This window comes from Echiichthys vipera (assembly GCF_963691815.1).
Source record: "Echiichthys vipera genome assembly, chromosome: 21".
NCBI classification, from domain to species: Eukaryota; Metazoa; Chordata; class Actinopteri; order Perciformes; family Trachinidae; genus Echiichthys; species Echiichthys vipera.
Window position 1 is genome coordinate 2,035,278 of NC_139846.1, and position 23,835 is coordinate 2,059,112.

The following is a 23,835-nucleotide window of genomic DNA, read 5'->3' on the forward strand; positions in this document are numbered from 1 at the left end:
AAAATCAACTCGCTTGGCACAAATTTTTCTTCAAACCCAGGAACGTTAGAAACAACTGCACAACCTAATATATTCTTGGACTGCTTTTCTACAGTTGACCATAACAAATTAACCTCTACTATTTCACTATCAAAGCCTTCTACTTGTCTCCTAGACTCTTTTCGTACTAGGTTACTTAAAGAAGTGTTACCTTTAATTAGCACTCCTGTATTAAATATGATTAAAATGTCTTTATCAGCAGGTTATGTACTACAGTCTTTTAAAGTAGCTGTAATTAAACCTCTTCTTAAAAAGCCTAGTCTTGATCCTGAGGTACTAGCCAACTATAGACCTATATCTAACCTTCCTTTTCTCTCTAAGATCCTCAAGAAATTAGTCGCCAATCAGCTGTGTGACTTTTTACATAATAATGAGTTATTTGGGGACTTCCAGTCAGGATTTAGAGCGAATCATAGCACTGAGACAGCACTGGTAAAAATTACTAACGACCTTCTAATAGCTTCAGACAAAGGACTTGTCCCTGTACTTGTTTTACTAGATCTTAGTACAGCCTTCGACACTATTTTTGGACCTATATGAGTAGCTTATACACAGGTAACACAATTAAAAGCACATATTTTTGAAACTATGAATTGCAAGAAAAGTTGGGATTCTATTTAGCCTTATAAAATGCCAAGTCAAATACATTCAACTTGCTCAAAACAATCCATTTAATTAGTTTGTAATTATGGCCGGGGTATATTTCCACAGAACATACAAAAAGATGTTGTTTTGTGTTCGTTATTATCTGATTTTGTGTTGAGAAGAACATGAGTTATTTACACTTTAAAAGAGTTTAAAGACTGTAAGTGACCGATGTTCTCCTCTTCTATCTCCTTCATAAATAATTCAAATCGTAAAATGGTATTTTCCCCTGCTTTGTTTGCGAAAGGCGAATTGCTTCACTTCAGACACACACACTCAGTGGCCTGTGCGCGCGCGCTACCGCGAGGGGTGCATTTCGCGGCAGGGGTGCTGAATACGGCACAACAATCCCTTGTCTAGATTTCGTGCAACATCCCCCTGTAAGATTTTAAATAAATAAATAAATCCAATCAAAGGCAAAGTGGGGGCGGGATCTTCGCGCAAGGCACACTGGGTAAGCGCGTCCAGCCAGTCAGTTTGGTCCATGGATTTGGTGTCTTCCGAGACTCCCACTCCCAGAATGCCATTGTGAAAGTGTAGCAGGGAACCCTTGAGAGAACCGACCAGAAGCCAACCCAGACGGTCGTTGTGTCAGAAACATGGCGACTTTCAGTAAATATCTGACGGCGAAAAACTCGTCCATAGCAGGCGGTATTCTGCTTGTGTTATACCTGCTGAAACGCAGAAGACGGACGCTTAAACGCGACGGGTAAGTGGGCAGTGTAGCCTGTGGAGGTTTGCTCTCAGGTGAGTTTGTAACCGCTGTCAGGAGACTCTTTAGCAGTTGCTAGCTTCAAACTGACAGGTGACGGAGATCTGCCGACCTGCCACTTCCCCCTGGGCACAGAGCAGGCGGCTCCTGCAGTCTGCCCCCCGTTCAATGATCCGACCAGCTCTAATGTATCGTTACAAACACAAACTCCGACGAATCACTTCAATGCACTGCTGCATGCACACCAATGAATGGACCATCCGTATCACTTGTGATTACCTTTGTTGGTGACTTGATTATCACGTCGTTTCCTCTGATGTTTTCAAAGTTCTTCTTATCTCAGAAATAGTTCTTCAAAGTAATAGCCTCGGTTGAAACACGCCAAACCCCATTTAAAAAAAATGCTCGCTGAAGTGCATCTTTCTTATCAACAAAAGTTCAGGTACCGTAAAAACATCACTCATTTGTGCACAATTGTTATCATATTGAACTTAATATGTTTTTAATACATAACATATTACTTAATACATACAATAACATAAAAATACGTCTAAAATATGAACTCAGGAGAGAAAAGATAAGCTAGAAATGACGAAGATAAAGTCAGCTTCCGATCCGCCATTTAAGAGGAAAGTTAAGGGGAAGTTAACGAAGCGACTGCTCACCTGTTTTCTGCTCCTCCTGCCGTTATGAAAGCGTGTTAGACATTTAATTAATTGAAGACATTTCATTTAACATTATGTAAGGCATTGAAGCGATCTGAAACCTGATTTGACATTTGAGAAAGCTTTATTCTATCTAGGGACCACATTGCAATAGATAAGCTAACTTTTGTTTAAAACACAGTGTCAGATATGTGCAAGTTTTATTCTATTTGTGAAAAGAAATGAGATTTCACTGCTCTTTTCACATGTAGCCCACATGGGATCAGGTCCCGAATCAAAGCCACCATACCGAAACTTGTCTTATCTGGACTAGATTATCCCAGAGAGTGTACAGTTCATTTAAAGTAAAGTTTCAGATTTGTGAAAGTTTTGTTCTATTTATAAAATTGCAAAAACTAACAACTATCCATTGCTGAGGTGAGTAGGTGGTGGTGGGCACAGCAACAGTAATGGGTACTAATGACAACTACAGTATGATAACAACAATAATAATAATAATAATTAAACCAATATGACTAATTATAATTATATCAGTAAATTAAAATAGTATTAATTGTGGCAATGAAAAGATTCATAATTGCAGTAATGATAATACAAATATGAATAATAGTAATAGTAGCAGTGGGTGTCAAGCAGGACCATGGCAAGAGGCGTAACCACGCCAGACTTAGCCGTAGCAGTAGCAATAGAATAAAACTTTTGCAAATCTGAATGTTTGAAGAAACGCAAGCCTCTCTGGGACAATCTAGTCCAGATTAGACGATTTCAGGTAGTTTTGATTCTAGACCTGCTCCAATGTCGGTTACATGTGAAAAAAGCAGAATGCAAAATCTCTCCTTTGCATTTTTATGAATAGAATAAAGCTTTTACAAATGTCAAAACGTTTTCAGATCGCTTTACCTGAAATGTCTAACATGCTTACACAACAGTAAGAAAACCCAAGGGTTGCTCAACTATGTAACTTCAGTTTCCCTTAACTTTCCCCTTAACGAGCTATCACAGACTGACTTCAGCGTCGTCTTACAATGACACAGCTGTCCCTGACCCTGAAACCTGTTATCTAAATACTATTTGTAACTACTGACACTAGTCTTTCAAAAGCATGTGTATTATGTCCACAATATAAATACAATAAATGAATTGCAGTCATACATGGCTGAGGAAACTAGACAGAGGCACTGGGAACATTAGTCACATAAACTTTAAGAAATTAACATAGAAAAATGAACAATTTGTAGCCCTAAATATTCCATTTCTTGTAGTTTGTGTGCGCCTCTCCTAAATTGTATAATATACAATTATACTAACAGAAATGTTCTTCTGTTCACTATCTGTATTGTTAGCAAGTGCTGGAATATGTTTTTAACACTGACCATTAAGAGCGCCTTCTGGAGTTTTCTTTAAAACAACTAATATTCTGTTCAAATTTTAAAATAACCTAAATTACTGTTACTTTCACTGATTTGCAACATATGCCACTATACTCCAATACAACCAATGCTATTAAAGAGCTAGCTAGCAGATTCAGATGTTTTAATGTTATCCCTGAATGAATCCATCTATCTATGTTCAATATAATGTCTTCGATTCAGCAGTATAATCTGATTTGGATTGTTCTTTCTTTGTAGTAGAAAAGGAGGCTCAGATCTACTGCAGAACACTGAGGTTTGTTAAACTTATATCTGAGGCTCTGACGTTTTCATACAATTTGTCAAACAGTTAAATGTTGTCGTATCACAGCCCACCTTTTGTTATGTCTCTTCATTCAGAAAGACTGCAGAAAAGACCGTGCCGCAGTGGACAAGGTTTTCTTCCTCCGAATCTTCCAGATTGTGCGGATCATGGTACCTAGAGTTTTCTGCATGGAGGTATGACATTGATCTGCTGTTAGGCTGATAATGTGTTTACCCTGACTTTATTTCCAGCAGTAACTAAGTCGAGACAAAAACAAGCACTGCTCACCAGCCGGACAAACATTCTCATTTTGCAATGGCACACAAGTATGTTTCCTCAAAACACGTTATGGGAGAAAAAAGGCAACATAGGAACAGGAAGGAGGAATCTTGATTCATTTTTGATCAGCGCTGTCTAGTTTCACAGATTGATCAGAGTTCACAAGCAGTCATTAACACTGCATCAGAGACTGCTTGGCTCGCTTGCTTGTTATATGTTGGTTGCGGTGGAATGCCATAAGCAGCACCAGTTGGAAGCAGAGGTACATACAGTGGATAGGGAGAGTATTCAGACCTCCTTTGCAGCCATTAGCTATAATCATTTAAGTTGATTTTTTCCTCATTAATTAAGACACAACACCCCATTTTGACAGAAAAACTCAGAATTGTAGAAATGTTTGCAAATGTGTTAAAAAAACAAAAACTGAAATATCACATGGCTATAAGTATTCTGACCCTTTGCTGTGACACTCCTATCCTCAAGATGCTTCTACACTAGTGTTGTCACAATACCAAAATAATGACTTCAGTACGATACCTGCCTTAAATAGCTTGATTTCGGTACTGAAAAATTACCACAGCAGACAACTAAAACATCATCAAAAGTTATGGAAGGAACGAGGGTAGGAACGAAGATTGACCGGTAAATTGAGAGCTTTGCCTTCCTGCTCAGCTCTCTTTTCGTCACAACGGTGCGGTAGAGCGACTGCAACACCGCCCCCGCTGCTCCGATTCTCCGGCCAAACTCACGCTCCATTGTCCCGTAACTCGTGAACATGTTCCCAGGGTACTTGTACTCCTTCACTTGGGGTAGAGACTTCTTCCCTACCTAGAGTAAGCAATCCACTGGTTTCCTGCTGAGAGTCATGGCCTCAGATTTAGAGGTGTTGATCCTCATCCCGGCCGTTTCACACTCGGCTGCGAACCGATCCAAAATATATTTTTGTAAAAGCTGCTGAGCTTTATAACTACTACTATACCTACATGTTATAAAGTACAACACAAATGACCCAATAGATATTATAAATTATTGACAACAATGTACATGCTATGATTATATTACCAGTACTGATTGACTTAAAATAGATCATTTATAACTGGTGTTGGTGATCATACTTGTAAACACCAGCTCATGTTCTGGTAAAGTTAATGTCTCCAGCTCATGTTCTGGTAAAGTTAATGTCTCCAGTTCATGTTCTGGTAAAGTTAATGTCTCCAGCTCATGTTCTGGTAAAGATAATGTCTCCAGTTCATGTTCTGGTAAAGTTAGTGGCCCTCATTTATCAATCTTGTGTGAAAACGGGCGCAGATCTGAGCGCAGAATTGGTCGTATGACAGGACCCACGTGTGATTTATGAAACATTCGTATCTGACCAATCTCAGCGTACGAATGAGCGGGCCTTGATAAATGCGGTGGCTGAATTCGATCGTCATTAACATGTTACGCCCTTAAATATTCCTGGTTCGGAGGCCACGCCCACTGAGGTCAAACAGGACCGGTTGGCTCTCTTTAGTTTATTTCTATGCTGGCCTACGGCTGATATACTGAATGGCTTTTTTTTTTGGTTCTTTTAGTTATTCATATTGTGTAGATCGGACTACAGGACTATAATCGCCATATAAACAATGTTAATAATAATTACCAATATTCCAAATCGTAGACCATAGCTTTAAGTGGTAGCACTGGTGCTAGCAAGTTAAAAAAATGTAGTAGCACAAAAATAAAATTTGTCACACACATGGTCAAAAACTTGTTAATATATATATATATATATATATCAAAGCAACATTTGACAGCCATTTATCTTTCGAGCAGCACACTAAAAATCTTCTGCATTTATCAGTTAAGACACATTTCCAGGTTAGGCAAATGCTCAATTTTTTCTTCCTAACTCCAACTCAGTCTCTCAATGCAATTATTTCAAAAATCTGCTGCCAGATTATTAACAAAATCCAGAAGGTCACATCACTCCCATTTTAGCAGCACTGTACTGGTTACCCATTCATTTTAGAAATATAATTCCCCTGCGACCGTGACAAAGCGTCTTTGACAACATGCTCATGTTCCGAAAATGTAGTTTTTTTTAGTTGCGTTTGTATATACTTTGAGATACATTTCCCTTGATGCGTTGTTCCTCTATGTCTAGACTAGACACATACTCGTCCATAGCAACCTGTAGACTTATTTACTAATGTATTTATCTTCACAAATAATTATTTATCGCAAATGTGATCAAAACTGTCACACTATACAGCCCTGTAGTCACAATTGCACTATTGTTTAAGGTGTTAGGTTTAGAAAGTGACTAAAGATTTAATATCATAGTAAAAGAAAGATGATTAGTAGTAGAATTTATTAATTCAGAAAATCAGTTGACTCTTTTTTTGTTTGAAGCTTTTAGCAAAAACAGAAAGTAATTTGTAAATCTTGTTCATGCATAATAGCTTTTTGTGTTGACTGTCAGTCTTGTTTGTTACCGGACATTGTGTCGATTGTCTCAAAACGACACTATATACACTGGAATTTTAATTCCTATTTAAGTTTGAGCCAATTTGTTGCAGCATTTAAAATGTTTAAATTTAAAAGGTAATTCCTGTTGATGTTTTTTTACCAAGTTGCTGGTGCATGATTTAGGATTTTAATAATGAATAACAATACAGTAAATGTATGTATTTGTCACGTTTTGTTTCAGAAAGTAAGAGAAGAAATGTCTAAGTCAATCCTGGTGTTTCCATTAAATATAAAAGAATGATCCTAGTCACTTCGACACAGTAAGGCACACAGATGACCAATTGGGATTGGATTAATATCGGTATCAGGACTCAAAAAAAAAAGTTCTATCGGTGCAGTGGCCAGTAGGTCCACTTTGAAAGGCTACTTAAAAAGTCAGATTATAAAACATTTAAAAGTTTTATTAGAAAAACATTATTGTAATTTGGCAACTAGGTTGAACACCATTTCGAATGTCATTATGACTACTTCTACAGACAGCATTGCCCTTTTACACAGATGCATCAGCTCCATAAGCCAAGGTCACAGCCATATGGCTCCTCTGCTTCCATTCAGTCTTATCTGATCAGTTGAGTAGATATGAGCAGAGTCAAGGGCAGGATGATAAAGGACTTAATGATCTGCACTGATTTACAGGCTCTACTAACTATTTTCTGTGGGTGTTGTCTTCACTACAGACTGGCTACCTTGTTCTTATTGCTACCATGTTGGTGGCCAGGACCTACTGTGACGTATGGATGATCCAGAACGGCACCATGATTGAAAGGTCAGACACTGGCTTCATGCTTGGATTATTATTTAAAATTTAAAAAAAAGATTTTACAATTCATGACACTAAAAGTGTATTGGGGGTATTGTATTTTGTTGCACCATGTAGCAGCCATGACAACCTTATCAGTCCTTAAAGTTAAATACAGCCACAACTGACTAACAGGAGAACTGTTTGTCAGTTCTACCAAGAAACACAAACAAAACAAATCATGGCATGAAGCCATGCAAATACTTGATGCCTTTATGGCAAAGTTATTGATTTATTTTCATTCTTGAAAGTTGTGCCTCCACCACAATATAATGGAGGTGATTTAGAGATTGTTCCTGTGCTACACAAAACATAAAAAAAAAAAAAAACTTATAACAACAGTAATTATACCAGTAACTAGTTTTTGTCTGCTGCTGCCTGCATCTGAAAATGTTTGAAAACTTTGAATTTATATTGGAGAATATTCTGGACGGTATTGTTTCGGATTGTTGCATTAATAATAAATATACATTTGCATAAAGCAGCATATTTGTCCATTACCATGTTGATAAGAGTGTTAAAAACTTTAAAAATATCCCCATAAGGTACATTTAGAACAAATAAAAAATGGAGAATGTCAGTAAAAATTACACTGATTTTCACTTTCTGTAAAACGGCCTGGAAAAAATACCTTGTATAAAACTAGTCCCGTCTGAATACGACCCTCTGTAAAAGATACGTTGATATTCCGTCATATCCCGTCAATACGTAGTTTCCACATATTTTTTAGCATCGAGGCTCCAGAAGAAGCACTTTTATAACTTTTTTTAGTAATCGATTCTGTCCCTGAGTTTCGTGTTTAGTTAGTTTTGTGATATCAGGAAGATACGTAGCACCCACATGGCGACAGGGAGGTGATGTTGTGGGTAAATCAAGTTACCCCTCCCGATCCTGGTAGAATACAGGGATTTCTAAATACCTTAACAGTCGTCCTGAGGTAAGACCATTTTACCCCACGTCCCCACATTAAACTAATCCCGTCCAAATAGGGCTTTAGTGATATTAATGGTTGGGTCAAACAGGGGACGGGCAGAAAGTGGTGTCCAGTGCCCCATGGCAATGTTAATGACAACTAAAAATAATATTCATATTACCCCCTGAAAATTCACTCTAAAATGGAATTAATGGATTCTTGATTTGCCCATGCTACACCCTTCAAACAAGTGTCATGAGAATCAGGCCAGGAGTTTTTCTGTAATCCTGCTGACAAACAAACACGAAGCTTAAAACATGAATGGCCAGCACAAAACATTATATATATTTTTCAAAATAATCCAAATTAATAATTTCACATGGTTTATATTTCAGTGAACTCTCATGTAGAATAGGATACATGATCCACATTCAGATGAGGACTGTTGTACATGGGCCACAGTGTGAATATACAGAATGGCTTCATCTTTGTTCAATGAGCAATCAGCTACTTTTTAAAAAATTTTTCATGTAACAAATGTAGAGATGCATAATACTGAAATATATCTACAATCAACAACTCTTTTGCATGTTCAATTGGTAGACTTGGCATTAGATCCAAGTCCTGACTCCGTTTTGAGGTTTTTGCATTTGTAGGTGTAGATATGTTTTTACAGAGGGTCATTTTTGTCACACAAAATGAAAAAGAATAACAATCTAGGTCCGTGTTATCTTTTGGTCATTCAATTTTCAATTCACAGATCAATATTAAAAAACAAAAAATGGGGGCGGCCAGTGGCATAGTGGTTAGAGCAGTCGGCCCATATGAAGAGGCTGAAGATCCTTCAGGCAGTGGCCGCGCTGTTGCCCTTTGCTGCATGTCTCCCACTCTATCACCCCATTTCCTGTCTGGCCTATTTAATAAAAGGCTTGAAAACTGCTAAAAAACTAATTCTTAAAAAAAAAAAGAGTGCTTATATCATTTTCGTTTTAAAATACTAATATCAAAATTGAATTACAATGCATTTTATTTGATTTTCATTTCTAATTATGATTAAAAAAAACTATGCAAAGTCGTTTTTAAAGTAGCTGTAATTAAACCTCTGCTTAAAAAGCCCAGTCTTGATCCAGAGGTTCTAGCCAACTATAGACCTATATCCAACCTTCCTTTTCTCTCTTCCAGTCAGGATTTAGAGCGAATCATAGCACTGAGACAGCACTGGTAAAAATTACTAACGACCTTCTAATAGCTTCAGACAAAGGACTTGTCTCTGTACTTGTTTTACTAGATCTTAGTGCTGCCTTCGACACTATTGACCATTGCATCCTGCTACAGAGACTGGAGCATCTAATTGCCATTAAAGGAACCGCATTAAGCTGGTTTAAGTCTTATTTATCACATAGATCTCCGTTTGTACATGTTAATGACAAATCCTCCATGAGTTCCACAGGGTTCTGTCCTTGGACGGATTCTATTCACCTCATATATGCTTCCATTAGGAAATATTATAAGGGAACACTCTATAAACTTTCATTTTTATGCTGATGATAGCCAATTGTATTTATCGATCAAACCAGAAGAAACCGATCAGTTAGCTAAACTTCAAATGTGCATTAAGGAAATAAAAAGCTGGATGACCTGCAATTTTTTTGATCAGGATATGTCCTTTGATTCTCATATAAAACTAACAACAAGGACTGCATATTTTCACCTGCGTAATATTGCGAAAATTAGGAATATTGTGTCTTGGAAAGATGGAGAAAAACTATTCCATGCATGTGTTACTTCTAGGCTGGACTATTGCAACCTTATTATCAGGCTGCTCCAATAAGTCTGTTAAGAGTCTGCAGTTGGTCCAAAATGCTGCAGCTCGTGTACTAACTAAAACAAATCGAAGAGAACATATTTCTCCTGTATTAGCTTCTTTTCAGTGGCTACCTGTAAAATCTAGAATAGAATTTAAAGAGCTGGGTCTGTGCGACGTTCCTACCTGTTAAAGGGAAGGATTTCTTTGCCACTGTGTACTCAAGGGGGGAATTGTTGGGTGTGGTCTATACCTACTCTGTAGTGTCCTGAGATATCATTTGTTATGATTTGGCACTGTAATTAAAGTTGAATTGAAAATGAAAATCAAAAAAACGCCTTGTAATTCAATTTTGATTTTAGTATTTTAAAATGAAAATCAAATAGCCACTAATTTTTTGTTTTTTAATATCCATTTGTGAATTGAAAATCGAATGACCAAAAGATACACTGACCAATCTATATGACATTTCTGTTCACCCTTAATTGTTTTTTTGTAGTCAATATTAAAATGATTGTATACTTGTCTTTCTGCTTATGCGGGTTTTAAATTCATCCCAGTAACAAGCCTATTAAAAGACTTGTTCTCTTTTTCTTATGTACCATTGTAATGAAAATGGGTGGGGGATTCCATTATGCATTGCTGTTCTTTGCAGGAACTGATGACTTTGTTTTGATTCTCCACAGTGGCATTATAAGCAGAGACATCGGTCTATTCAAGAAGCACTTTTATTCCTACATATCTGTCATACCAGGGGTAACTCACCGAAGTGGAAAACAAAGCTACAACCCTAATACTGTGGTTTTAACATCTGGCTTTGTAATAGTGTTGTGTTGTGCATTTTCACATGGAATTCCATTCAATTTGTGTTTAAAATGTTACTAAAATGTATATTTACATAACCATAACATTTCTGTTAGTGAGCAATTATTGTGTCCAATTAGATGATGCACAGGAAAACATCTTTTATTAATGAAGTTTAGAAATGGGAGAAACCCTTGTCCATTACAAATCCATTCCTAGCAGAATAAAAAATGTTAATAGTAACTTTAATCAGCTTCAAAGCCAAAAAAGGGTGGTAGAGGTGTGTACATGCAAAGAAAACCTCTAGCACCATCACCACGGCTCTCTGCTAAAATCAACTGCACCTGTAAAGAAAATACTGAAAGTTAAAACTAGTGTTAAAATCTCATCTCGTTCTTGTGAACCCATTATTGTGTATTGTCTTGTCTCATGAGCTGAGGGTCTCTGACCCCTATCGAACATGCATGTGAACTTTACATGAAAGGATTTTTGAAGGCACACTCCTGTATGGCTCTATAGCTGTCGGATATTTATTCAAAAAGTCAGTGTGCAACATACAGTAAACACAACACAAATGCATAAATTGAATGATATTCCTGAGTCCATCTGTGTCAGGACTGCACTGTTAATGTTTTTGGCTGTTTATCAACCCTGCAATGGCTCCAAAGGAAAATGAAGTTTATCAAGCTTCAGTCTGTGTTCCCCTGATTCTCTTAGCAATGTTTGCTCATCTTTTTGCATGTTGTGGTTTGCAGTGCTATTATTGGTCGTTCGACAAAAGATTTCAAGACCTTCTTGTTCAGCTTCATCAAATTCATGCCTCTTGTAAGTGTGTTTTTTTTTTTGTTAACTTTGTTTGTTTTTTTGGTCACACTCTTAATGTGAGTGTGTGATCTTCATTGCGATACAGTATATGCCATCTATTGTGCTACATATGTAGTTCAGTGGCAGTTCTTACTTCCGCACATAGCTTGATTTTTCTGAAAAGTGTATAGAGGAGACCAGATATAAAATACACTGACATTTGTCATCTACTGTGTAATTACTAATATCCGGTGATGGTGAATTATGTTTATCGAATCATTTCATGCGCAAAAAAGCTACCATCTAGCATGGCCATCATTTGATCCCACATGAGCATGATATTCTAGCCTCATGAGACCATCCTGACATAGCAAGCTCCATTGTATTTTACTCGCAGATCAGTCTTGTAATTTGCAACGGAGAAGATTTGGAGTCGATTGCCAAGCAAACGGTTTTGAGGCGGGTTTAAGTGTGACACAACAAGAAACGACTGTTCAGTGTAAACAACATAGCGGTTTCAACAGATGAGATGAGCGCAGCTATCAAGCAAGTTTTATCAGATTTAGAGAGTATTCCTTCTTTGAAAGAAGAGAAAAAACAGCACTGACTTCTCGGAGGACAAATGCTTTAATTAGTGGTGGGACACGATTAAAAAAATGAATCTTATCAATTAATTAATTAATCGCGATTAATCACATATCAATATTTGACACAAGAAAAGTGGAAAAATAACATTTCAAAAGTATTAAGAATAATATCCTTGGCATAAAATAAACAGTTAAACATAGAGTGCTTTTTCTCCCATGTTTTCAAAAACACAGAAACAAAAGTTATCCATCAACTAATGACATTCCCTCGAGCGTTGTCTGTGCTAAAGTTAGCTGCAGCGTGTTCAGCATTGTCTGTGCTAACGTTAGCTGCAGCATGTTCGAAGGCTGTAGACACAACACACAACCGTGCTCCTGTCCATGTTTCCACTTGGTTCATTTTTTAGAACTCAAATGTCCGCCCACTGAACACTGCTTCTCATTGGTTTAATTTCTCTCATGTTGTGTCCTGTGCGTCAGTATTACGGGCCGTGCTGGAAATGAGCAACATTCCGCAGTGCAAAAATAAATTGCCATTAATTGTGTTATTTTTTTTATCCTGTTATTTTTTTCTGTAATTAATTAATTGTAATTAACGTGTTAAGGTCCCAGCCCTAGCTCAAATCCTTTACCGACATGTTGTTTACTTCTGAGCTTTGCCTCAACGCTCTGTTAGTACAGCATATGCTTTTTTAATCTGATTGGTTGATTTGGCCTGTCTATCACAAACATAGGTGGTGACAGATTGTTTTATCCAATCAGCAACCATTATTTTCACCCCTTACCAAAAGATCTCCAAATGAGAATTCCCAGATGGATATGCTGAGCAAATACGAATCAATCCATCTGGCGGAGTCAGGTTAATAATATTGTGCTTTTGTATGTTTTCTTTACTCCCTATTCTATGCTTTTAATGATTCTATGCTTTTAATTTAGTGGAGCAGCTAAGTGTTTATTTTCGTCAGAATCTTTCAGTTGTTGATGCAAGCTGAAAAATTGGTATGAACCGTCTGCATGGGTCACTTGACAAGAAAATTGTCTGTGACATTTTAAATTTCAAGATGGCGGCCAATTTTCTACATAGCCGACAACTTAGTGGAGCAGTTAAGTGATATAATGGTTTATTTTGTGATACAAGCATGAAAATTGGCATGAGCAGTCTCTGTGGGTCACTTGACAATAAGCCACCCACAGCTCCTTGAAATTTCAAGATGGCGGCCATTTTTCAAGATGGCCACCACCTCATTGGAGCAGTTTGGCTTAAGAAATCATTTAGTTGATGATACAAGCATGGGAATGGCAAAGAGCCATTTCAAAGGGTCATTTGACAATAAGCCACCCACAACTACTTGAAGATGCCTGCTATTTTTCAAGATTGCCTCCACCTCAATGGAGAAATTAAGCAATATAATTGTTTATTGCTGACACAAGCATGCAAATTGATCAGTCTCCAAGTGTTGCTTAACAAGATAGCACTTCCAGCCACAAATCTATATTTTCAAGATGGCTGGCCCCTGGAAAGTAAAAATATATTGGGGTTTCTTTCATTAAGGACGATTTGATGTCATTCATTTTATATTTTTTAGATTATGCTTAAGAACAACTTTTAATGCATCAAAATACAGTTGTGTTGATTTGTTGATCATAGATGGATTAGATGACAGTGAGTAGATCAGGGACGGATCTAGGATTATGGGAGATCCTAGGCTTAGCCCAGAGGGAGGAGAGACGTATGTGCAAAGTTCTGATCATAAGCATTATATTCAAATAAAAATGATCTTGCAGTGCATGTAATCCTGATTGACATCTAATAAACATACTGAGCTGATAAACAAACAAGAAGTTCATTTTATCCTCTTATATATACTCTTCTAAACTCCTTTTCATCTTGTGTCAAGTCATTTTTACTTCACTGCCCACCCCCCGCATTAGTTTGATATCTTCATTACAAGACTGTGCTCTAAACTCAGTTTCATCTCCTGTGTTATGTTTTCTCAGTTTCTCTTCAAGAGATGAAACTGAGTTCAGAGCAGAGTCTTGTATGCCTACTGAAGATATCAAACTAATGCTTGAAAGGAAAGGAGTGGACAGTGAAGCAAAAATGACTTCTGAACAAAAAAGATGAAACTTAGTTTAGAAGAGAGGAGTGAAGAACAAAGCACTAAAGACAGCAGAGGTGCCAGCCAGCATCAAATGGAAAATAATAAAATGAACTTCTTGTTTGTTTGTTTTTCAGCTTTGAAGTTTATCAGATGTCAATCAGGATTACATACACTGCAAGATCATTTTTATTTGAATATAATGCTTATGATCAGTTTGACACCTTTTTAGTTTCATATTTTCTTTTTTCAGCGGATTCAACACACTTAAAAAGTAAGAGAAAAAAACCCCAAAACTTTATCAGTCCGTAACTTGTCACACACAGAGTGTTAATCTAAAAATCCACAGACCTGTAACATCTGTTCCGGCATTGGCGTTGCTGATGAGTCGTTGTGCCGCTGCCGAGAAAAAAAATGTCTATTATGTGTAGCTATGTCCATCTGACAGATTGGACAGATCTCGATTTGAACTTGCGGAATCAACTCAGGAAACAGAATCAAAGAGGACACACTTCTTCTCGGCAGGGCAGGCCCTGAACACAGGTTATTTTCCGCTGCTGCCGCCTCTCTGTTGGACTCCGGTACTGCAGGAAGGCTACACTTAAGACTCTGGTGCGGTTAGGGGAGGGAGACTGACATAAACAGTGTTGAGCTTTTTTCCAACTACTGTAAACATTCAGGGCTTTGGCAAAAACATCCGGGGCTTGAGCCCAAGTAGCCTTGCCCTAACCCTGCCCCTGGAATAGATAAATAGATATACTTTATTCATCCGAAGCTGGGGAATTGTAGTGTAGCAGCAGCATCATATATGCACTACCAGGGCACACTGGTTATACTGTACATCACTGCTGTTAAACCCAGAGTGAGGTTTAATGTCAGCTCATTGATAGTTAGTATCCCAAATGCTGTCTAATTTACCCCCAAACTTTTGGTAGCCAGACATGAATTGACAGGTTGTGCCAGTGCATGAGAGCAGAGCCATGATTAATGGGGTTTTTGTTAACCGGATATAAGAGAAACAAGCCCACAACATAATGCTGCCACCATCATGCTTTACTGTAGGTATGGTGTGTTTTGGGCGTTGTGCCGTGTTTGGTTTCCAGCAAACATAGCAATTAGAGTTCAGCCCAAAAAACGGTCCGGGCTGGCATGGTGGTGTCCTCGCAGAATCTAATATAATCCGTAATAAAGTCTGTCATCTTATCAATGTCCTCCCCATGTGGCTCACAGAGTACATCCCAGACTGTTGACTCAAAGCAGTCCTGCAGTGCCTCAGCGATCGCCTGTGTCCACCTCCTCACTGTCCTGGTGTGCACAGGCTGCTTTCTCGCAAGGGGGACATACTTTGCGGTCATCATGACAAGGTTGTGGTCTGACCTGCCGAGAGGGGAAAGTGCTGTGGAATCATATCCGTTGAGATACTTTCTCTTTGTCATGGTTCAGTTATTATTTTAGAGCATTGTCCATTCAGTACCACAACTGTGTTAATTTATTAATTTTATTTATTGTTTTTCCAACCCTTAGTATTTATTTGACAAATGTAATGACTCCCCACCTTGAAAAATGGCTGCCATCTTGAAATTTCAAGTAGCTGTGGATGGCTTATTGTCAAGTGACCCACAGAGACTGCTCATGCCAATTTGGCTTGTATCACCAAATAAAATAAAATGGTTGCCATTTTGAAATTTCAAATGTCTCGGACAATTTTCTTGTCTGGTGACCTATGGAGACTGCGCATGCCAATTTTCACGCTTGTATCGCAAATCAAAAGATTGTAGCACTTATCTGCACAAATTAAGTAATACAACACGTGCATAATAAAACCAAAGTATGCATGAATATGGATTGTAAACTCCTGTAACTTGTAGAGCTGCACTGAAACAACAAGCTCATAGTGAGAGATTGACTATGTTTCTTATGTGTGGGTCATTTCAGATAGCCTTGGTGAACAACTTCCTGAAGTTGGGTCTTTACGAACTGAAGCTGAGGTTCCGTGAGAGGCTCACAAAGAACTTGTATGACCAGTACCTGCAGTAAGTACTAAAGCAATACTAAATAATCAATTTCCCATCAGATGGGTTTTTCTGATCTCCATGACCATAAAGTAAAACTTAGCAAATTTTAGTCATATCAGTAACTGTATCTCTCTGAATGCAGCCAAAAACGTAGGTAATGTCTGATGACATGTGTTGAGGAGATGTGTTCCAACTGAGTTTGGGCTGTTTTGGTAGCAGGTTTGTTTGTAAATCCACTCTAAAAGCTCTACACTAGAATGAAGTGTTATATTTCTGCATGAGTTAATGTACGGTCCGCAACATTTGTTTGATCATATTCACTGAACCCTACATCATGCTCCAATAGAACAACTTAAATCATCTGGTTTTAGGGGGAAAAAATTAGCCTCTAAGTGCACCTAGAGCCTGTTGAGTGTTTTGCAAAAATACGCCGTGCCAGTATCAACATGTCCACTCAACGCAAAGGCTGACTGTCAGATGCAGATCCCCCCCCCCCCCTGCGCATGTTACGATATCACAGGCCTAAAGCTAGGCATATATATATATATATATATGCCTAAAAACAAGTGAAATACAAATGAGGATCTTACCAAAAAATAAATCAGCAAACCCAAAAAGGGACCTGGAGATGCCGGCCAAACTCAGCAGAAATGGAGGGGGGACCAGGCCACCCCCTATAGGGACGTCGGAGCTGCCCCCCCTCCCTACCTAATAAAACCAAATTATAAACTAAAAACCAAACAAAGAAAGAAGGCTGCCGGCCATCTCCAGGCCAAAAATAAAACAACTACTGAATCAAAGATTTTAACAAATCATAATGTGGGACCAAAGGTGCTGGTGGGTCTGTGTCTCCCGAGGGAATGGTCTTGCTGGCTTTATATAGCAGGTTGGCAGGGAGTTGATCGGCTGCAGGTGTGTCAGCCTGATTGCCAGGTGTGTCAGCCTGATTGCCAGCCTAAAAAGGGAAAACAGGTTTAGGCACATGGCGGAGATCTTTCATGGCCACACGCAACACCATATATATATAGTAGAGATCACAGGGAGATGGAATCACCTGCTAGGCATTGCTGCTGGCCTCACCTCCTCTGGTGCCCACCGGTCAGCTGCAGGTCATCAGCCAGGAACCACCAATCACCAACGTTTCGCTCCTTTATTCCTGGAAAGTCTCCTGGTGGTGGAGCAGTGACAGGGACGTCTCCCTGCCACCCCCGGCAGCTGATAAGAGTTTTCCCCCCTGTGGCTGTTGTTGGGGTTAGTTGTTCGTTCCCCAGCACTTGTCTTTCCTCCTTAACCAGAACCAAAAGCTTCCTTTCCCAGCCTCCTCTGCCAGCTCTTTGGCTGCCTTCTTCAGGCTCCTCCTGTCACTCCTGCATCCCTCAGAAGGAGTGTGGTTGACTGCCCCACATAGTCTCGGCATCCAACTTCTACTGGATAGATGGTGGTCAGCAGCCAACTCTGAGTACTTGGCTTTTTTTCATTCGTAGGCAGCCTCCCCACCCCTGCTGGTACCATGAGCTCAATGAGGATAAGGGATAAGGAGGTGCCGATTTTGCCTTAGAGGACCAAGCCACTATATCCGGGCGGAGCAATGTAGCAGTGATCTCGACCGGGAAGCAAAGCTGTCTGTCGAGGTCGACTCTCATGTTCCACTCCTGGTTAGGGGAGAACGGCCTAGTTGTTTCTTTTGGCATGGTGTCTCTTCTACCCCCACCTTCTGTGACAAAGCTGATGAAGCTGGGGTTCTCTGCAGGTGGTACCACTCTGCTGCCCTGGCGATTGCCCTCCAACACCTCTGCTAGCTTCCTCTGGACCTGGTTATGGCTCCACCTGGGAGAGCTCGATCTTACAGCCTGACAGGATGTGCTGGAGGTTTGCATTAGGGGTGTTGCAGAGTGTGCAGCATTCCCTGCTCCCAAACCACTGGTGAAAGCTCCAAGGACAGGGAAGCGTGTCATATGTTGCACAAATAAGGAAGCTGAGCCTTGCCTGTGCGATCTTCCCAACATTCCCTGATTTTGCCAATTCACAACAAAAGATTAAAAAATAACAAAATAATGGGGGAATTTTATTGTGAATAATTTAAAGAAAACTAATATGTTTATTTGCGTTTCACCCAATCCTTCATAGTCTTATGAAAAGGGATAGTAGGTGCCATACCTTGGATCAATATAATAATAGGCTAATAACAAAAAGAATAAATATCACGAGAAAAAACTAAGACCAAAAAGCTTAACATTATGTAGTTCAACTTTAAATTTGCCTCAATAAAAAAAGCCTTTCTTTATTGTTGTTGACAGTCGTTTTTTTATTTTTATAGTAACGATATCTGCACTATTTCGGCACCGGCACCGTTTTAAAAATATCGTTTTTGCACCGGTATTGAAAAAAACAAAAAACAATACCCCACCCTACAAGCTGCACATATAGCAGCTCTTCACTCTCATTGAAAACAATTCCAAAAAGCTGCCCGGTGGATTGCTTACTTCAGGTAGAGAATGAGTTCTTACCCCAAGTGAAGGAGTTCAAGTACCTCGGGATCATGTTCTCGAATGAGGAGACGATGGGGCGTGAGTTTGGCTATAGAATCGGAGCAGCGGGGGCGGTATTGCAGTCGCTCTACCGCACTGTTGTGACGAAAAGAGAGCTGAACCGGAAGGCAAAGCTCTCGATCTACCAGTCAATCTTCGTTCCTACCCTCACCTATGGTCATGAAAGCTGGGTCATGACCGAAAGAACGAGGTTGCAGGTACAAGCGGCCGAAATGGGTTTTCTCAGGAGGGGAGCTTGAGTCTCGCTTAGACATAGGGTGAGAAGTTCAGCCATCTGTGAGGAACTCGGAGTAGAACCGCTGCTCCTTTTGCATTGAAAGGAGCCAGTTGAGGTGGTTCAGGCATCTAGTTAGGTTGCCCCCTGGGCGCCTCCATAGGGAGGTGTTCCAGGCACGTCCAGCTGGGAGGGGCCTCGGGGAAGACCCAGGACTAGGTGGAGAGATTATATCTCCACACTGGCCTGGGAACGCCTCGGAATCCCCCGGTTGGAGCTGGTTAATGTGGCCCGGTAAAGGGAAGTTTGGGGTCCCCTGCTAAAGCTGCTGCCCCCGCGACCCGACACCGGATAAGCGGTTGAAGATGAGAAGACAAGCTCTGTCTGATCAGTGCCTTAATTCGTGTGTGATAACATTTTAAACTTGGGAACAAAACCTGACTTTTAAATAGCCAAATTACATGTAAAAGCAATATGAAAAAATTACTTCTGAATGATATTATATGGGTGGGGAAATGAAGGAACAAGTAGTCCTTCTTAGAAACCTTACCCTGATGTTTTTGACTTATTTGGAACATGACACACACCTGGAGACTATGTCCATCTGTTTATACTGTTCCCCATCTGTTTATACTGTTCCCCATCTGTTTATACTGTTCCCCATCTGTTTATACCGTTCACATTATTATATTGTTTATACTATATTGTGTTTTTATTGCTTATATTATACTTTGCTTATTGTTTTATTATATATTCTTCTAAAATGTACCAAGGGGGAATAGCACTCCAATTTCGTTGTATGCAAATGCAATGACAATAAAGGCTATTCTATTCTATTCTATTGTTTTCTAGCTGTTCAGTGTTAAGTAGATAATGTGTTCTTGTTTGTTCTTTGATTCTTCGTTCTGTCAATCCAGAGGTTATACATACTACAAAATGGGAAACCTGGACAACCGGATAGCCAATGCAGACCAGCTGCTGACACAGGATGTGGAGAAATTCTGCAACAGTGTGGTGGACCTTTACTCCAACCTCAGCAAGGTACCAAATTTAGTTGGCTCTCAAATAAATAATAATAAAAAAATACATATATATTCTAGCATTCACAGTGAATAAGACATTTAAGATTAATAGATATGAGTGTTGTGTAAGTCTTAGTAATAGAATGAAATGGGCTTCAGTGGCATCGCTGGTCAGGCTCTATGTGTATTTATGAAATGCTCCTCCTGCATCATGTATGTCAGCCTCATATTTCAGCAGTGTACACTGCAGGCTAAATGTCGAGGGCCATTAGTGGTGTGGTTTATGAACGTCCCTTGTGTTAAACATGTTAGAATCCTCTTTTATACGTGTGTCCAGCAATCACAAACTCTCACAGGGTAGTAGAGGTGTATTATATCTGAAACCAGATTTCCCCAAATTATTTTAAAAAGCTGCCACTGTAGCCCAGTTGTTTTTGCTGGCCCAGGATCAGAACTAGTTTCGATTTATCAATTATATTATTATTATTATTATTATTATTATTTGTAAATCTGTCTGTCCTATGTCTGCCCTTCAGCCTCTGCTGGATATCGGCCTTTATATCTTCAAGCTGACAAGTGCCATCGGCGTTCAGGTAAGCAGGTTATCTCCTGAATGTTCAGTCTATGGAAATACAAAAAAAAGATTGAAGCTATAAGCAGCAATGAACAGTTCCTGGCTTGCTGGCAGACCCAACCATGCTGCAAATTATGGATTTAAATTTCTTTCAATGTCCACTGTGTGGCGCCAGAGAGCACACACTAACCATACACCATGTTGCTGTACTATATCAGATGTAGGCCACACCATCTCAATTTCATGTAAATCAGACGGCGTCTGTCACATAAGCTTTACTTCCTGTTTTGAGTAGGTGCTGTGACTCGGACTCAATATGGGTGTGTAGATGTCTTCAGGTCTGGTCTCTTATCCAAATTTAGGGCAGAATGGACAATGTAAAGTCAAGTTACAACAGTTTACTGTGTCATTGCAAAACATACAATTTGCCGACCTTACCACGGCAACGCTGTTCCAGTAAAACACAAATGCTTTACAATTTGGCATCGTAAAAGTCTTTTGATACCGCTGACCACATTTGAGATGGATCTGTTGAATTCTCTGAGAAGTTACGAAAAACACCATACCTGTAGTGCCTAAATTGTCAGGTTTTCACATGACTTATGACATCATCGTTTACGGTATCGACTATTCCTTCACAATTTTGTGTCACATTAGTGGGAAGATTATACCAACAGTGTCAGGTTTTCACATGACTCATGACATCTTCGTTTAAGGTATTGACTATACCTTCACAATTTTGCGTCAACTTAGTGGGAAGATTATACCAACAAAATATGAAATTAATCTGATAATCTCTCTGTGAGGAGTTTTTAAAAACATTGCATACATCTCATCTCATCTCATCTTCATCCGCTTATCCGGGGTCGGGTCGCGGGGGCAGCAGCTTTAGCAGGGGACCCCAAACTTCTCTTTCCCGGGCCACATTAACCAGCCCTAACTGGGGGATCCTAAGGCGTTCCCAGGTCAGTGTGGAGATATAATCTCTCCACCTAGTCCTGGGTCTTCCCCGAGGCCTCCTCCCAGCTGGACATGCCTGGAACACCTCCCTAGGGAGGCGCCCAGGGGACATCCTTACTAGATGCCCGAACCACCTCAACTGGCTCCTTTCAACGCAAAGGAGCAGCGACTTCTCACCCTATCTCTAAGGGAGACACCAGCCACCCTCCTGAGAAAACCCATTTCGGCCGCTTGTACCCGCGACCTCGTTCTTTCGGTCATGACCCAGCTTTCATGACCATAGGTGAGGGTAGAAACGAAGATTGACTGGTAGATCGAGAGCTTTGCCTTCCGGCTCAGCTCTCTTTTCGTCACAACGGTGCCGTAGAGCGACTGCAACACCGCCCCCGCTGCCGTAACACGTCACACGCATTGATCGCGTGTGTGTGGCTTTGTTTACAAATCTTTCCATAGACCTTTGAGTTTTTGTGCGTCTTGTCGACTGTTTTTGAATATTTTCATCCGACCAAATCTGCAGTAAACACTCCACCTCCGCATCACACCAACGTGAACCTTTCACCGCCATTGTTGTTGTTAAATGTCCGCGCATGGTCCCTCCTTCTATTTTCTATGTCCGAGGCCTCGTGCTCGTGCTTGTACACGTGTGCACGCTCGTGCTCGTACGTGTGCAAACGGGCTCGACAAAACGGCGGCCCGCTGGCCGCAGTTATGCGCGGAGCGGGTGCACTCACACTGCTTAAACGCTCTAGGATTTAGCTGAAAAACCGGTTTTGGCGGGAGGACAGTGTGAGTGCGCCCTAAGACATTTATATGCCACTATCAGCAGCCAACAGAGTTCATTTCCTGAGGCTATTCACATCATTGCTGGAGACTTTAATCATGTGGATTTAAAGACTCCACTCCCCAAACTCCATCAGCATGTTAAATGTGCTACCAGGGGAGACAACACACTAGATACGGTTTATTCTAACATTAAACAAGGCTTCAGGGCTAAACCACTTCCTCACCTCAGTCAGTCAGACCATATGACCCTGCATTTAATGCCAGCATACACCCCTCTTAGGAAACGTGCTTCTACCACAACCAGAACTGTTAAAACATGGCCTGAACAGCTTCAGGACTGTTTTGAGTCAACAGACTGGGACATCTTTAAACACCAAGATATGGAGCAGTACACAACATCTGTCTTGGACTATATAAAATACTGCACAGACAATGTAACTGTGGAAAAGCGCATCTTGGTCTACCCAAACAGGAAGCCGTGGATGACAAAAGAATGTCAGCGGGCTGCTCAGGGAGAGAAACATCGCTTTCAGGGCTGGTGATGCAGCGCTATACAGCACTGTCAGATCCAACCTGAAGAGAGGCATCAGGGAGGCCAAGGCTGACTACAAGAGGAAGATTGAGGACTGCTTTGAGAGCAACAACTCCAGGCAGGTGTAGCAGAGGGTTCAGCACAACACCAACTATAGACCGAACAACACCGCGTCTGATGCCAGTGACATCTCACTGGCAGAGGAGCTGAACCACTTCTTCGCCCGCATTGAGGTAACCTTACAGGAAACAGCCACACCACATCTTTCAGTCCACAGCAGTCACTTTCTCACAGTGGAGGAGCACCCGGTGGGACGCACGCTGAGGGCGGTGAAGCCGAGGAAAGCGACAGGGCTGAATGGCACCTGGTGCTCCAGGACTGTGCAGACCAGCTGGCTGGGGTTTTTACCACCATTCACCAGTCACTGTCCCAGGGGACCGTCCCTCACTGTCTCAAGTCCTCAACCATCATTCCAATCCCAAAAAAGACTTCCATCAGCAGCCTTAATGTATACCAGTAGCACTTACCCCAGTCATCATGAAGTGCTTTGAGAAACTGGTACGTACACACATCATTTCAAATCTTCCACCCAGGTTAGACCCTCACCAGTTTGCCTACAGAACCAACAGGTGCACAGAGGATGCTATCGCCACAGCTCTCCATGTTGCTTTGTCCCACCTGGAGCGGGAGGGTATTTAGCTCAGCATTTAACATCATACTCCCCAACAGACTAATGACCAAACTTTTAGAATTGGGAATATCAAACTCTGTCTGCCTTTGGATCAAGGACTTCCTGTCAGACCGCTCCCAGAGGGTGAAGGTAGGCCCCCACATCTCCACAGCCCTTAGCC

At 40.4% G+C, this 23,835-nt stretch overlaps 1 protein-coding gene across 3 annotated transcripts in view; it reads left to right on the forward strand.

Annotated features, from left to right (window-relative positions):
* Positions 1-1,265: 1,265 nt before the first annotated feature.
* The window catches only part of abcd3a (ATP-binding cassette, sub-family D (ALD), member 3a), a gene marked incomplete at its 5' end in the record, with an annotated part of 57,708 nt that continues 35,138 nt past the window's right edge, over positions 1,266-23,835 (forward strand). The window contains 8 exons of one of the 3 annotated variants that reach the window (XM_083936272.1): positions 1,266-1,393; positions 3,690-3,726; positions 3,831-3,929; positions 7,203-7,291; positions 10,728-10,797; positions 16,271-16,368; positions 20,031-20,154; positions 20,672-20,728. In XM_083936272.1, the coding sequence (XP_083792398.1) occupies positions 1,284-1,393; positions 3,690-3,726; positions 3,831-3,929; positions 7,203-7,291; positions 10,728-10,797; positions 16,271-16,368; positions 20,031-20,154; positions 20,672-20,728 (684 nt within the window). Of the gene's footprint in view, positions 1,394-3,689; positions 3,727-3,830; positions 3,930-7,202; positions 7,292-10,727; positions 10,798-11,600; positions 11,671-16,270; positions 16,369-20,030; positions 20,155-20,671; positions 20,729-23,835 lie in introns of all 3 variants that reach the window. The other 2 variants (XM_083936271.1, XM_083936273.1) reach the window with 2 other exon arrangements.